The 16,424-nt window shown below is 45.3% G+C and overlaps 1 protein-coding gene across 1 annotated transcript in view; it reads right to left on the minus strand.

Moving 5' to 3' along the window:
- Nucleotides 1–16,107, minus strand: part of LOC147466198 (histidine acid phosphatase family protein) — a 40,830-nt gene extending 24,723 nt beyond the window's left edge. Inside the window, exon 1 of the mRNA XM_086524594.1 lies at nucleotides 15,765–16,107. Within this exon, the coding sequence (XP_086380720.1) occupies nucleotides 15,765–15,904 (140 nt within the window). The 5' untranslated portion in view covers nucleotides 15,905–16,107. The remainder of the gene's footprint in view (nucleotides 1–15,764) is intronic.
- Nucleotides 16,108–16,424: the final 317 nt, after the last annotated feature.

The following is a 16,424-nucleotide window of genomic DNA, read 5'->3' on the forward strand; positions in this document are numbered from 1 at the left end:
CTGCCGGTAGCAAATTCCTTACCTCTTTGAGCAATGCCTCTTGTTGAATTACCCCAACCCTTCTGAGCTTTTGCACTACAGGCTTACTTCCTTCCTTGAGTCTTATGCAGTGTTGTACCACTGTGATGCTTGTGATCTTGTCATAACCATCAATGAACAATGTGGTGAAGTTACCTAGTATAGAGACGTATTCTTTTCTCTCTTCACCAGTTAACTCACCGGAGAGCATCCGATGTAACTTACTTGTATCCACCAAGGGTTGCGTACTTGATGGTCCCTCTTGGTTCTCGGTGGTGTTTCAGATTGTGTCAATCTTTTTGGGTCTTTAAAGATGACTCCCATCACTTCGATGCTACTGTCGCTCTTTTCAATTGTCGTCGTCTCTTCTCCTGAAGTGGTTGAAGAGTCACTAGTGAACTCATCTTCCGATGCCTCCAAGATCATGTTGCGTTGCTTCCCAGTCTTCATGTCGTAGAATATGGACTTCTCTTTTTGCATCCTTCATTTGGATCATTCCGGTACTTCAGTCTTGCTTAGCCTCCATAGCCATGAGCCATGGTCTTCCAAGAATGCTGGGGTAGCCCTCCCCTTTGTGTGGCTTGACAAAAATGTCTACCTCCACTTCTGTGTTGAATGCCTTCACTTTGACTGTATTCACAATGCCTACGCGCTTCACTTTGATGTTATTTGTCATTTTAGCTCGGCAGGGTACCGGCCTACTTACCGCTAGGCCTAGATGGTGCATCATTTTCTCACTCATGACGCATATCTATGCGTCACCATCTACGTAGACGTTTGAGATACGTTGCCCCTTGATGTGGGCATCCATGATAGGTAGGATGTCGTCAAGATTCCTCCCACAGATAGCCTCAGCTATCCTTGGTCTTGACTTTCTAGTACTTACCATCTTCGTCCATTCTCTTCTTATCCTTGGTGCAAGATGGAGTAATTGGGGCCAGGTTATCTTTGGACCCTGCATCAATACAACCTGAACTAGGTCATATGGTTTAGCATACTCACCCAGTGAAAAATCCACAATGTCGATCTTCCGTTGAGGCTTAGATGTCTGCTTGCTAGACTCGCCTTTTCCTTTCATCTTCTCCTTCCTTTGAGAGGCTTCTTCGTACCTGGCACGCTTCACTCCCATGGCATCCACTTCTTCTATCTTTCCTTTTCCTTTGTTCTTCTCTCGGACCGGCTCTTCTACCTTTGCCTTTTCTTTAGCTTCCAAGCTAATGACACTCACTGCTTGGTTTCCAACAGGTGGTGGAGGTAGCCGTGGAATGAGAGGTTGTGGTGCGGGCGGTGGTTGTACACGTGGTCAAAGGATTTGGACCGGTGGAATGGACCCTGGTTGCCTCGGCGGTGGTGGTTTTGCCCTTCGTGGAGAGATCTGATTCTGTCTTCCTCCTCTATTGAAGTTCTGTCTTCTTGGATGTGGGCAGTAATACATGCCATGGCCGTCCTCCCCACAATTCTAGCAGTGATATTCTTGGTTTTGCCTTCATTGTCCTCTCCCTTGCTCTGGATTTCTAACAGATACATGTCCTTGCTGCACCAGATGCACGGATAGACTTTCAAGCTGAGTAGTGATGCGACTCAACAGGTCTTGCTGCTCTTCTGATGCCTCTTGTGGTTGGGTTCTCTGAGCGGCTGTTGCAGTCACTGGGGTTAGTCGGACTGAGCTCGATTTCTCTGACTCGTTGACTCTTGCTTGCATGTACAACTTCTTGTCTTTAAGGCGGGCTACTTCCACTACCAACTCATACGTTGCAAGGAATCTCTCCTTCACCTTCTCTTTAAGCGGCGACCATAGGCCAACAATGGAACGGTCCTTCTTCAAGAAATTAAGCGCTCCTTCACCTTCCTCCAGTGAGGCAACCCATCGCTCCTACAAATCCACAAACTTGGATTCGTAAGTGACATACTCTAGCAGACCTCCCTACTTTAACTCTGTCAGCAGCTACCATAACTTTTTTGAGGTTGTGCCTCCACCAAACCTCTTCACAAAGGCAGACATAGTATGTCCCATGCATTCTTGGTAGCTTAGGGCAAAGCATTGTACCAAGACTTGACCTCTACTTTCATCAGTAGAGGAAAGATTTGTAGTCGTGAGGCATCGTCATCCTTATTGGAAACCGCACAAGCGATGTCAAAGTTATCCAGAAAATCGGTGGTGATGTCTTCTCCCTTTTTTCCACTGAATGTAGGAAAAGAGACACTTGTCATGGTGGTAAATCAATGAGCAAGAAATTACAAACCTTTTTTCTTTTTTCACAAATGACTCAGTGGCTCATAGCGGCTTTCTTACAAGGTTGGGTGGATAAATTTAAAACAGGATAAAAATGGAAACATTGAAAGAGTGGTGGTAATCCAACACGAGAGGATAATAGGATTTGGGGAGCTAAGAATTTCTCTTAGCACTGCAGCACCAACAGATACACAATCTTCTGTTGATAGAATATTTTTCTATCTACATATATATTCACTTACATGTGTTGCAGAAACCTAAACGGAAAGGTGGTTGATCCGTTATCCATGATACACAGAGTGTAAAGCACTTACTTACACTCTTACCATACCGTTGTTGACAAGTCGGCTCGTTGCATGAACTCCACTCTGTTGGGTTAAAGGCCTAAATAACCCCTTTTTGTACATTTTTATACTTTGTCCAGGTTCAATATGAACCTGGACACATTTTTAAAGGTCACTTATAATAAAAGTGGGAAAACCCAAAACTCATTTTATTGAGTTTTCCCCAAAAACGTGAGCCCTCTCTCTTCTGCTAGCGCTTCCTCTCCTGCTGGCCTTCGCCTCCCCTCTCTACACACACACTCCACTTCCTCACGTGCTCTTTCACTTGCACACACCGTCGCGCGCTCATCACACTCCATTTAGTTGTAACTCGTCTCCAGCCCACTGGGTTTCACCCGTGGTGGACAGTTTCTTCAGGATGAGCTGTACGGGGAGAGAAGGAAGAATGCGGGAGGACACAAGAGGTTTAATATCCTCATGACTAATAGCGCAAGGTTATGCGCAAGGACATAGACCTAGATTGATTTTTAGGAGGATTATTCTTCTCGGGATTGAGAAGGTGGAATTGAGTTAACAGATTCTCGAAAAGACGCGAATGACGAGTTTTTACATGGCTCATAAGTTTGATGAATGGTGAAGGATATCCTCGAGGTACTAGAGAAAGGACATGAACTGGTAAGGTAAGTATTGAATTATGAAATTTTTGTTTAATTTACTTTTACGTTCTCTACTGAGAAAGGACCAACTCAACTCACCAATGAGCAAGATTTGGAATTTTTCCGGTTTCTCCCCGGCAGTTCAGTTGGACCTCTACAGTTGAGGACAACTGTTTATAAGTGAGAGGGATGTTGCTAAATTGGCTTTATCTGACAGGAAAATAATTCTAAATGAATTATTGGATTTATAAGTGAGAAGGTTTTCTCACTTGGAACACCAAGAAAAATAATTCTAAATGAATTATTGGAATTTTAAGCGAGAGGGTTTTTCTCACTGGAGACATCCGAGTACAGAGTATTCCTAGTGCGTCATTCAAAGTAAAGACGGGAGCACTGAGAACAGGAATATCTGTAAGGCCACCAAGAACGGGTACTTCAGATGCGTCACATCGAATGGGTGACGGGAGCATCGGAAAGAAGTATCCGACCATCCGGGAACGGACATCTCTGATGCGTCATAGGATGGGTGACATAGAGCATCGTGAAGGAGATTGTACCGTAAATTCGGTAGGAAAGGACTAGGTGATGGGTATTCCTGATGCGTCACAAGGTGGGTGACGGCTGCATCGGAAAGGGGATATCCATAGTCGAGAGGAAATTCCGAACACTGTTAGAATGTGCACAAGGAAAAGCAAGCACTTGAATGAAGATGGGTTCAGAGGAAACTTTGAGGAAAAAACAGATGCTTTCTAAGAAAGCGGGATTGCTTTTCGGAAAAGCAGATGCTTTCCCGTGAGGAAGTCTATGTCTGCATTGCAACTGTGCATGTGATTGCATCCAGGGATGCCTGGGAAGTGACGTGAAAGCATTGTTTTTAACTTATAAGGTTTTATTGAGTTTTTGGGCAGATTCAGACTATATTTAAAATACGTCGGCCGTCCACTTAATAAGTGGGTAGGCATCTGATAATAAGGCAACAGATCAGCCAACGTTTTCTCTCTCTTTTTCTGGAAGAACAACGCACAAATATTATTAAAAAAAAAAACCGGCCGCCATCTTTACGCGAGCAGCTATTCGTGCCCGTGGCCAAGAGCTATAGAAGCATCACATGCCCTCACTCTGAGAGGAGGATCAGTTTTGCAAGAAGGAGATGTTGTTGCAGGGTTCACCCGCAAAGAAGACGTTTGCCGGTGATGCCCATGACTGTCCCAAGTGTACCCGATGTCGCCAAGACCCAATGCGCGAGTTCCCTCGCCAAGAAGTGCCTACGGAGCGTGTTTCCATCGTGACAAGCTGCTGTTTTTCTCTGTTTTCAGCCCATAAACGTTGTAGACGGGCTGATTTACGAGAAGAAACCCGAGAACACACCTCTTTTGTGTGTAGGATTGGAAGAGAGGACTTTTTATGTAGAGATCTCTTGCGGGGAATTGTTGTTCGAGAACCGAGTTGCGTTACGAGCGTCGAGACTTTGAAGGTAACGATTTTCATGTTATGATCTCTTAGTATTTGTTTGCAGGTGTTCTTCCTCTTAGTGAGGGAGTAGGAGCAGAGGAAGGCATGAGCCTCCGCAGGAGAAAAGCGCTCTGAGGAACTAGAGCCAGATCAGCCCAAGGGTTTCATACCCGAGTTTGGGAAGTAGATCCACAGATCAGAGAGAGAGGTAGTCTCTCAAGTTGTTATCCGGAAGTTGGGATTCCCAAGTAAGGAATTCGTGTCCGAGAAAGCAAAGTTGTGCGGGAAGAGGAAGCTGAAAAAGAGAGTTGCAGGGATGTCATGCTCTGAGTTTGGAAGGTGAGATCCAAAGGCGAGAACCTTGGTTCTCAAGGATTTGGAATAAGGAACGGAAGTTCCTTGGAATAGGGTTTTGCCCTAGGAATCGGAAGCTGAGGCTTCCGAAAACCATCAAGTCTTATTCTAGAACGAACGTGGTAATACGTTCGGTTCAAGTGCTTGTATAGACTTCTCCTCAGTAATAAAGATACTATTACGAGGGGGGACCACCCCATCTTGTGGTCCCCAGTACTGTGTCGATCTTCTCACGCTCTCTCTCTCTCTATCTATCTATTTCTCTCTATATCCTCTGGCTTCAATAATAAGTGATAAATCCTATTCATCCGAATGTATTCTATATTGCTATGCGCTCCCATTTGTGACATATACAGAAGCGTGAGAGAGAGAGAGAGAGAGAGAGAGAGAGAGAGAGAGAGAGAGAGAGAGAGAGAGAGAGAGAACGGCTAGATGTGAGAGTAGGGGACTAATCAGTCCCCCCATGACCACGATCAACCACAAAACCTGTAATACAGCGTATGTCAGAGTAAGACTGTGGGTACCGGTTAAATTTTTATTCTTGTCACCAGCCAGTGGCAATTCCATTTTTGTTTATTTTCTCTTTCTTTGGGGAATTTCGTTTGTTTTACCTTTTGGAAACTCCCCTCTGGAAATCTAACTGCCCTGCATTGCATAGCCAGTGTGGAACTGTTCAGGGAGAGTCTAGGCATGAGGGCTAAAGAGCACTAAGGTTGGACAAGGACTATGGTTAGCCAAAGTGGGGTCATTGGCCAGCCAAAGCGGAATCCTTAGCTACATAGGCTACATTTCAGTTCTGGGTGTGGCTACAGTGTACAAAGAGGGTCAGAAGAATGTAATGACAGAAACTCCTAAATTTTAGGGACTGCTATTTTTGGACGGCAAAATGTCTTCGCGTCGTTACGTGCAGTTTGACATGGGGATCATTTTGTTACTCTGTGGCCAAGTCAACAGAGGCTGCAGGTGAGATATTTCTAGACCCGAGGATCTAAAGAGGGAAAATGCACAAATGAGTGACACTTGGCACTCTGAGGCCATTTTACTACTTAAAGAGAAGGCAAAAACGTGATTTTCAGGTGTGAGCTCGTTTCTGAGTGCTGTCACAGGTGGGAGAGCTTCAATGGAGTGCTGGCTTACCCTCTATGTACAGTGAGGTGCAGGATGTCATGACCTGCGCACCTCTCACTGCTCTCTCTCTCCCCTATTCTGTATGGTTATGCCTCTCTAGTGGGCTTTTCATTTGACCAATGTACAGTTATGTGGATGCATGCGCGATTGCCAAGGCAAGAGCCTCTTGCACAGGTACTGGATTAGCTAGCGGCTAATCCCCCGCAGGTACAGGTGAATTCGGAGAGGTTTCACGTGCGAAATCCCGTCCGATTCAAAGGGCAAGTAGCCCTACAGGTGCGGGAGCTCGAGGACTTGCTACGGATGCGACCGGCACGCGAAACGCAGCCCGAAATAGTAAATTACAGCCTGCTGTGTATTTTTTGCAGGTTTAGGGTTTCGGCCCTAAACGGACCCTAATACCCCCAGGAGGTTCGGGGACGCGAGGGGACCGCTATACAGGTGATCTGGCGCATTTTCAGAGCAGAAAACAGAGAATTCAGCGTGCTGCAGATTCTCGCCAGGTTTTGCAAAGTGTCCGTATGCGTCAGGAAAGTCATCTAATGCGTGGGGATACTGACCGTGAAGGGTCCTAGTACAGGTATGCTGCCGAAATCGGGCCAGAACAGAAGAAATTCAGCCCAGATTGTGCGGGGCAGCTTGTAGGGAACCACAGCTTTTATTCCCTCTTTTAAAGAATAAAGAAATACCGAAAGGGGCGCCTATTTAGGGGCCAATCTGGTGTCTGACTCACATACAGATGCATTCTAGCGTCAATATCCCATTGTGTCATTATAGCACAAGTAGAATAGAAGACTAATAATGGGTGAAAGCTAAATCAAGGTTTGAAGTAAAGTCTACCGCCCTTTTTGAAGTTAACAGGCCGGTTACATGGTTCCATCGTCGGGATATCAATCACTTTTTTCTCAAAAAGTGAGCCTTGGTCAGTTTGGGTTAAAGACACAGAGAGAGTTTGGGATGACCTTGAAAACACAGAGAGTTTGAAAGTAGATCGAATGGATTTACAGGTGAGAAAGGCTACGAGAGTCTTTCTTTGGATACAGGTGAAAAAGGCTACGAGTCTTTCTTTGGATTTACAGGTGAGAGAGGCTACGAGAGTCTTTCTTTGGATACAGGTGAGAAAGGCTACGAGTCTTTCTTTGGATACAGGATGGATGGCAACAAGGAAGAGGGTTCCTCTTCATAGGATAGACGCCCTATTCCAACTGGACATGAAATTGGCGAGAGTTCAGGCCAAGCAGAGAAAGCTTTGCAGGTTGTTACTGTTGTGACCATGTTCAAGCAATTGATGGAGAATCCAAGATTTATGGAGTTCATACAATCTTCATCAATAGCACATCAAGTTCAAGGCAGTTTTGGCATGCCAGGAACAGTGTTTAGGGGTAATGCAAGGCATGGTGCCCAACCCCATGTATGCAAACATTGGTTTGCACCCAGGATTTCAGGGCACACAAGGTCAGTTTGGGGTGTCACAAGGCAACTTGGGTATGGCTGGTTTTTCAATCTCATCAGTGAATATGACACCTGGACATCAACATGTTACTGGCAAGGGAGTACAGATGGCTCCCACAGGTGTACCCATTATGCAAATTGTCTCTTTTGACAATTTGGAGTCAATGGATAAGCTAAAGCCATACAAAGAAGATGATCAGTGAGTCCATTGACACATTCAATGGCTTTGATGAGAGGACAAAGGTTTTCTCTTTCCTCGAACAGTTTGACAAAGCATTTGTTAGAAGGAGCATTCAAAGTCAAGAAAGCTGCCACTTTTCCGGAAAAAAAAATGCAAGTCAGTGGTGGAATACACTGTTGTTACAAGGACAGACTCCTTCCACTTGGAATGATTTCATACAGGTACCGAATTAGCTAAAGGCTAATTCAAAACAGGTACAGGATAATTTAACAAGATTTCTTGCGAGAAATCTCGTGTAAATCAAAGGGCAAGTAGTCCTACTAATGCAGAAGATCAAAGGCTACGAATTGGTGCGATTGGCACGCAAAACAGAGCCCGAAAGAAGAAAATACAGCTTGCTGTATTTTTCTGCAGATTTAGGGTTTTGACCCTATTTGATGCCTTTTTGTCCCAAGAGCTTCGGGGAAGCTAGAGGACAGTAATACAAGTGATCTGGAGCATTTTAGGAGCTAAAAACACAGAATTCAGCGTGCTGAATTTCCAGGACAGGTTTGCAAAAGTGCTCTATTATGCGTGGATAATCACTCGGATATGTGGATTTTTGGTTGTGAAGGTTTCTACTACAGTTATGCTGCCAAAATTGGGTCAAAAAGAGAATTCTCAGCCCAATAAAAGTGACAGCATAAAGGTAGATCACAGGTTAGCGAGGAACTTGGGTTCTTGAGGGTCTTGGGTTCTTGGATTCTTGGGTTCTTGAGGATCTTGAGGTTCTTGAGGTTTTCTTTCGCTTGCAAACCGTGTTTGAGAAGGATCTTCTCTTCACCCGAGTTCTACTCCTTTCTGCCGACGCACCCCTCGACGGCCTTGCGCTCACACCAAGGTTGCTTTTTCCCACCTCACGTCGATTGGCCGGCCGCTAAGTGCACGGTCCGCTCTCAATGAGTGAAAAGAAACACAAGGGGAGGCTGGACAAGCCCTTCTTTCCTGGGATTCCTGTCACTCTTCAACAAACACGATTAGCAATCGACATGCCCAAGCGAACTTGGATTCGTGCGACCTCAACAAGCAAAAAAAATTCTTGTGGTTCTTGTGGTTCTTGTGGTTCTTTCCTTGAGTGATACAGAACACTGTCAAAGCTCCGATACCAATGTTAGGTGTAGCGGAATGATTGTTTGCGCTTTGCTCAAGATGAGTGCTCCGAACTGTGCTCAAGGTTCCTTTTAGTTCTTAGGGAAGGGAGAGCCTTCCGTTCTTAATGAAAAGTGCTATGATCACAAACAAAGTGAATGGACACTGTGCGTACAAGTGTATGAGACTGAGAGAGAGAGAAAGAAGAGAGATACAACACCAGAGACGTTGCAAAACCCTCCTCCGAAGGCCCCACTCTCGTCGGCGAGAGTGGTCTACTTATTGATTGCACAAAGTGGTACAATGACGATGCAATGGACTGATGCAACATAGGACTATGTCGGTGACGACGACGGTGATGACAACGACGACTTTAGGGCTGAAATCTGTGGTCTTCTAACTGCTGTCCAAAAATGCTATGGCTAAAAATCTGGGACTGTTTTCGGTGGCTGAAAATGACTGTTTCGGCTGCGTTTTTGAGGCTGAAAATGAGGTTCTTCTACAAGTCTTTATGGCTGAATCTGATGCTAATCATGCATGCTGAAAACGTTGCCTATCTGCGGCCAAATGGGCTGAAAATAGAAAACGCTGATCTGGTACTGTAGCGTTAGTGAAAAACGTTGGGTTCTCGAGAAGGCTGGCGATGATGGCAACTGGAAACGCCAGGCAAGGGGGTGGTGTTGGTGAAGACCAAAACGCTAGGGCTGAGTATGCTAAAAACGCCAAGTGAGGGAAGTGTCTGGCGATGAAGAAAACGCTAGGCTTATGGGGGTTACTGCGGGGTTCTTGCTGAGAAGACGCCTGTTGAGCGGGAAGCTCCTGCTGCCTCTTTTGCCATTTAGTGCTAACTTGGGTTTGCTTATATACAAACTTAGCAAAATTGCCCTACCTACTTTTGTTGGAAAGTCACTTAAAAATAATAAGTGAAAAATGTCAAAAATAGGGAAAATAGGCTAAATGCACTGGAAAATTCCCCTGACTGAATCTGATGGACTCTGAAGGGAATACTGATGATCATGCTGTGTGCAACCAGAGGATATGCATCTATACTAAGTGACTGGTCATGCACGGTCTACGAATAGACTCACAAAAGTGCCAGATCACTTCTAATCTAGACTTGACTGGACTGACTGAACCCTTGTCGTGTTGTAGCTTGTCCGTGGACACATAGGGTTGGATGTGTCACGTGACACTTTGTAATCTTTATAAGTGACCCAAGGGGCTCACTTCTTAGGGCATCTGGACGCAGAGTCTGAGAGTGAGCACCCGCGGGCGGTTGTACCTTGCTCAAAGGTTAATATAAAAGAAATATTGAAAGGGGCACCAGTCTTTGTTGCCCATCTCTTTGTAACAAACTTGGACACCCCAAGTCAAGATTCTACCGCGACACAACAGAGATTCACTTCAAAACAGTTTACAAAAACGACACGGCCCGGAGTAGTTCCATGCCCAGAGGTATTGGTCCCAAAGATTGGCGCCCCTTTCGGTATTTCTTTTTATATTAATCTGTGTTCAAAGTACAAGAGAGTAGGCAGGCAGGCGCTCACTCTCAGACTCTGCGTCCAGATGCCCTGAGTAATGAGGCCTAGCCCACTTATTTATTGGTACAAGGAATGCCCAAAAGCAGAGCCCCAAAATCTTTTAACTCAAAAGCTTTATGCCCCAAAAGCAATTCCTTAAAAATCTTACATCCAAAAGCACTGCTAAAAACAACCAGCGTAATTTGCGCAATTCCGTACACCGCATGGACTGCCACGTCATCAGCATATTTTTCGACGATCCGTACTGCCTGCCACGTGTCAACCAGCCTGTCGGCACAATATCCGAGCAACGTGGAACTGTCAAAAACTGGGTGAAATCTGGGCTTCTTTGCCTTTTTCTTGCCCTTTCCAAAGCTTTGCTTTTTGCTTCGCTTTTTGCCTCTTCTGTTTTCCTTGCTCGAGTCAAAAGAGCTAGAAGAATTGTCAAAAGAGAAGAAGAAGAAGAACTGGATAGTCCTTCAAATCGTACACGCTTCTTCTGCTTTCTTGCCGATGCAAAAGAAGATTGACGACCCAAATAACCGGGGAAGTCGGTCCCCTTCTTGTGCTTTTTCTCTTGCTTTTTGGATTTGTTGTTTGCGTCCAAAAGACGGTGATCTGTGTCTGAACCACCTCTTGTAATTCTTGCTCTGTAAACATCCTCAAAGAAGGAGGTTTCTTGATTGCCGGTTTGATGGGTGGTTCTGTGGCTTTCTCCCACTCAGTGTGCACTTCGGCGATGGATTGTTGAGACAAAATTTCCAAATTTCGGATCCTTCGCAATTTTAATCATCTGCTTTGTGCACTCGTCAATTTGCTGTCGACGTTCCATCTCTTCAAGTTCATACTGAGTAGGCCGAGGTGGCCCGTACTCTTCCTCTGTTTGATCATGAAACTCTTCTTCATGATCTCCTCCCGCATTAGCAGATGCAAAAGAAGTCAACTGATTCTTGCTGGAATCCATAAGTGTCGCGAGAAAAGGATCAAATTTCCTGTTAGAAGAGAAATCGGCCACGCTCTGATACCACTGTAACAAACTTGGACACCCCAAGTCAAGATTCTACCGCGACACAACAGAGATTCACTACAAAACAATTCACAAAGACGACACGGCCAGGCGTAGTTCCCTGCCCAAAGGTATTGGCCCCAAAGACTGGCGCCCCTTTGGGTATTTCTTTTTATATTAATCTATCTTCAAAGTATAAGAGAGTAGGCAAGCGCTCACTCTCAAACTCTGCGTCCAGATGCCTTGACTCTTGAGTAATGAGGCCTAGCCCACTTATTTATTGGTACAGGGATGCCCAAAAGCACAACCCCAAAACCTTTTAACTCAAAGGCTTTATGTCCCAAAAGCAATTCCTTAAAAATCTTTCATCCAAAAGCACTGCTAAAAACAGCCAACGTAATTTACGCAATTCCGTACAGCGTACGGATTGCCACGTCATCAACGTAATTTTCGGCGATCTTTACGGCCTGCCACGTGCCAGGCTGGCGTAATAGCCGGACAGCGTGTGTGAGTGTGTGTCCGGGGCTAGCCGCGTCACCAGTTTGTGACACTCTCTTGGCACGGAATGTTTTGAAGTGAATCTCTGCTGTGTCGCGACAGAATCTTGACTTGGGGTATCCAAGTTTATTACATGACAGAGAACATCGGGCAGAAGTATTCGACCATCCGGGAACGGACATCTCTGATGCGTCATAGGATGGGTATCATAGAGCATCGCGAAGGAGACTAATGTGTCACAAGGTGGGTGACGGGGTCATCGGAAAGGGAATATTCCAAATTCCGAATTGTGTTAGAATTGTGCACAAGGATGAGCAAGCACTTGAATGAAGATGGGTTTAAAGGAAACTTTGAGGAAATACAATTGCTTTCTCAGAAAGCAGAACCTGCTTTCTGAAAAAGCATTTGCTTTCCCGCGAGCAAGTCTATGTTTGCATTGATATGTGCATATGTCGTTTTTCGAGAACCGAGTTGCGTTTCGAGCGTCGAGACTTTGAATGTAACGATTTTCATGTTATGATCTCTGAGTATTTGTTTGCAGGTGTACTTCCTCTTCGTGAGTGAGTAGGAGCAGAAGAAGGCTTGAGCCTCTACAGAAGAAAAGCCCCTAAGAAACTAGAGTTGCCCAAGGGTTTCCTACCCAAGTTTGGGAAGTAGATTCACGAATCTGAGAGCGCAAGACTCTCGAATCGGAATCCGGAAAATGACTTCCAAGAGAGGACTTCGCCTCTCGGAAAGCAGAGTCTGCTACAAAGTTACCAGGGAACGGCTTAATCCATGCCTGGAACGCCGGAACGGCGTTCCGTCCGGCTGGGTCAGCTTGGAACGTCCCGGAACGGACTGCCATTCCGACAGTTAGGCTCAAACCGGAACGGACAACCGGAACGGACTCAGAACGCCGGAACGGATGGAACTGAAAAAAACGGGCAGTTTCGACCAACGGTCAAAAACGGGCAGGATCGAAAAAATCAAAAACAGCAAATCCCTATATAATGTGCCAGGCTCTCACCCCTTTCCTTCACAAGCTACCAAGCTCTCACGCTCTCTTGCTCTCAAGTTGAACCAACTTCTAAGTTCTCAAGACTCAAGGCTTTCTCTCTTGCTCTCTCGCTCTAAGCCTCAAGCTCTCAAGCTCTCAAGGCTCAAGCCTCAATCTCTCAAGCTCTCAAGCTACCAAGCTCTCAAGCTCTCAACTTCTATCTTGCTCTCAAGCTCTCAAGCACCAAGCCTTCAAAGTTCAAGGCTCTCAACTTTCAAGCTCTCTCTTGCTCTTGAGTCTCAAGGCTTTTAAGCCTCAAGCTCTCTCGAGTCTCATTCCAATTTCCATCATCTAGATTCCATGGCCTTTGAATCGTGTTTTTTGTGGGTATTAGAGTCAAAGGACTCTAGTACTACTTGTATTCAAACACATTACGCTAAAAAAAACAATATTTGAGTGTTTTTTTAGCCTCCCATTCCGTGCCGATCCCGTTCCGGGCCCATTCCCGTTCCCCCGTTCCGCAGGGAGGCTCATCGCCGTTCCAGTTCGGCGTTCCGGGTAACTCTGGTCTGCTAGGATTCTTATGCAAGAGGACTCTAGGAATAGAATCGGAGACGGAATAGAGGGATGCTATGCCCTGAGTATGGAAGGAAAGATCCAGAGTCGAGAACCTTGGTTCTCGAGGATTTGGAATAAGGAGCGAAAGTTCCTTGGAATAGGGTTCTGTCCTAGGAATAGGAAGCTGAGGCTTCTAAGAACCATCAAATTCTTATTCTAGAACGAACGTGGTAATGCGTTCAGTTCAAGTGCTTGTATAGACTTCTCCTCAGTAATAAAGATCTATTGCACGGGGACCAGCCCATCTTCTGGTCCCAGTACTGTGTTGATGATCTTCTCACTCTTATCTCTTTCTCTCTCTATTTCTCTCTATATCGTCTGGCTTCAATATTGAATGATAAATTCTATTTATCCGAGTATATTTTATATTGTTATGAGCTTCCGTTTGTGACAAAATCTAGTAAAATCAAAGCAAGACCAACTGTCAACTTTTCCTTGAGTGTGTTTAACGCTGCAATTTTAGGGTTCTCAAGAGAACGGAATACCTTCTGAGTCATGTACATAGCGCTAAAGCAGTCACCGCAAACTTTCTAATGAACCGTCTGTAATACGAGCATAGACTCAAAAAGCTACGAACTTCATGTACATTCTTTAATTCTAGCTAGTTCCAAATGGTTTCTATCTTAGCCGGTCCATCTGTACATCCTTTGTTGAGAAGATATGTCCCAAAAAGTGTATCTCTGGCAAGAAAAACTCGCTCTTTTCTTTGTTTACCACCAATCTGTGTCGTTGTAGTACATCAAAAACTTGTAAGAGATGATTCTTGTGATCTTCTTCATTCTTGGAGAACACGATGATGTCAAAGAAAGCATCCACAAATAGCATGTACTCTCTAAAAATCCGGTCCACCTGTTGAACGTTGCAGGATGTCACAAACGGGAGAGTACACAAACAATTAATAGGCTGAAAATAAATAGAACTTGATTGAGAATAAGAAGGGAGAAGATCAACACAATGTTGGGATCCAAAAGATGGGTTGTATTAACGGGAGAAATCGTTTTACAAGAACAAGAACTAGAGCGAACCCCTCCGTTCTAGACCTCAGACTCGATGGTCGTTTTCTTCCCTTTTGAAAACTCAAGAGACTAGCTCTCTACTCAGATTCCTTCCAATTTGCTCTCAGAGCATGGGAGCTCTGCAAACCGTCTCGGATTTCGTTTCTAGAATCCCTCCGCGAACGCCAAAGCCTCGTTGCTCCGTTCTCAGAGATGGAATACCTATAAAACACGAAACAGTAGCTAACACTTGTAGATCTCATACATAATCATCACCTATTGCTCTCGGCATGGAAAGCAACCTTCGTTTGCAAACTTGTCACAAGAACTTGCTGATACGTCACGGCAAAGCCTCCTCCTCCTCTAGCATTGGCAAAATCTCCTCAGTTTCTTGGTGACGCCTTGCAAAAACTATCAAAGAGGGAGGCCAGAGTTGCTTTTATAGCTGCAAGGGACTGGCAGATACAGGAGGCTAAAGTGGGGACGCTCTGCTTTTTTGGAGGCTAAAAATAGGAGGACCTTGGAATGCATGCCAAGCAAGGGGAGAGAGGGGTCAATTGCTGCCCAGAATAGCCAGAGATGAGGGCGCCTCTTTTTTTGTGTTTTTTTATTAGTGGGCTGCCCACTGAACACTTCTTAAAAATGATGTGAACCTGGTTAAAATTAAGTAAAAAGTTATGAGCTGAAAACAATGCTCACACAAACACACCCCAGGTGTCCTTGGATGCAAACTCCTGCACAGATGTGATGCAGACAGACTCCCTTGAGGGAAAGCATTTGCTTTTCTAAAAAGCACTTCAAAAAGCAACCTGCTTTTCAGAAAGCATCTGCATTTCTTAAAAGCTTCTCAGTAGCCACCTTTATTCATGTGCTTGCATCTTTACACGTAACTCTTACTCAGTTCGGATTTCCTTCTCAAACCAACAAAATATTCCCTACCTGATGCTCTCGTCACCCATCCTGTGACACATCGAAATTACTTACCTGGTCTCTCTCACCGTACTTACGGAACAACTCCTTCGCGATGCTTAGCGCATCAGAGATATCCGTTCCTAATGGCTTTTGTTAGTTCTACTTCTCATCCCAACAACCAAATTTTCTCTCTAACCTACAAAGGGCTCTTACCTTTGGGGAGTGTTTAACTTTAGTTCTAACGCTTTAGACTTGGCAGTATCAATGACATGAAGAAGCGAAGAACTGATGGGCCAAAAAATCATTTGTACACATTTACGCACACGTAAAGAAAGAGAAAAGACAGAGACCTGGTGGCAGTGGAGAGGTGTTCCCGAACATCAAAGTTTTCGGGTTCGGAAGAAGTAGTACAAGCGAAGACAGCAGCGAAAACCGTTACCGCTACAAGGGCGAACACTGGTAGCACCTTCTTTCCAAGCAGCCCTTTCATTGCTCTGTGCGGCGGGGGGAGAGAGACAATTGGCTTGTCCTATGTTCAAATTAAAAGAACAGCGTCCGCTATTCTGCTGATCAATGACCAATCAAAAAGCAGCACCTAACGTTAGGCCCTGTCACACACGTCCGGACTTCTGTGAGGTTGAGCTGGCAGCGAAAGAGTGGTCAAGTGCGACGTCCACGCTGCACAGCTGCTACGTAATTCAGCGCGTCCACCTTGTGTGACACGCAGGCCGGCCAAAAAAACGCACTTTTGGCTTGTCCGGGCGCTCGCGTGTGATAGGGGCCTTACACAATGCCGTATCCGTGAGCACGCCAGCTATACGCCATTTCAGAGGGTCGTTTGGACGGCACTTTTACCTTGCCCATATTTGGCAACGGGTTTGCAGTTCTAAGGCCCCTTTCACACACGGGCGGCGGACAGGCCATAAAATCAAAACTTGGGCGCCTAGCTTGTCACACAGTGCGGATAGACATTAAGTATTTACTTTTCAATCTCAGCAATATCCAATAGT

The sequence above is a fragment of the Adiantum capillus-veneris genome, chromosome 1 (genome assembly GCF_014529385.1).
Source record: "Adiantum capillus-veneris isolate H3 chromosome 1, ASM1452938v2, whole genome shotgun sequence".
NCBI lineage: Eukaryota > Viridiplantae > Streptophyta > Polypodiopsida > Polypodiales > Pteridaceae > Adiantum > Adiantum capillus-veneris.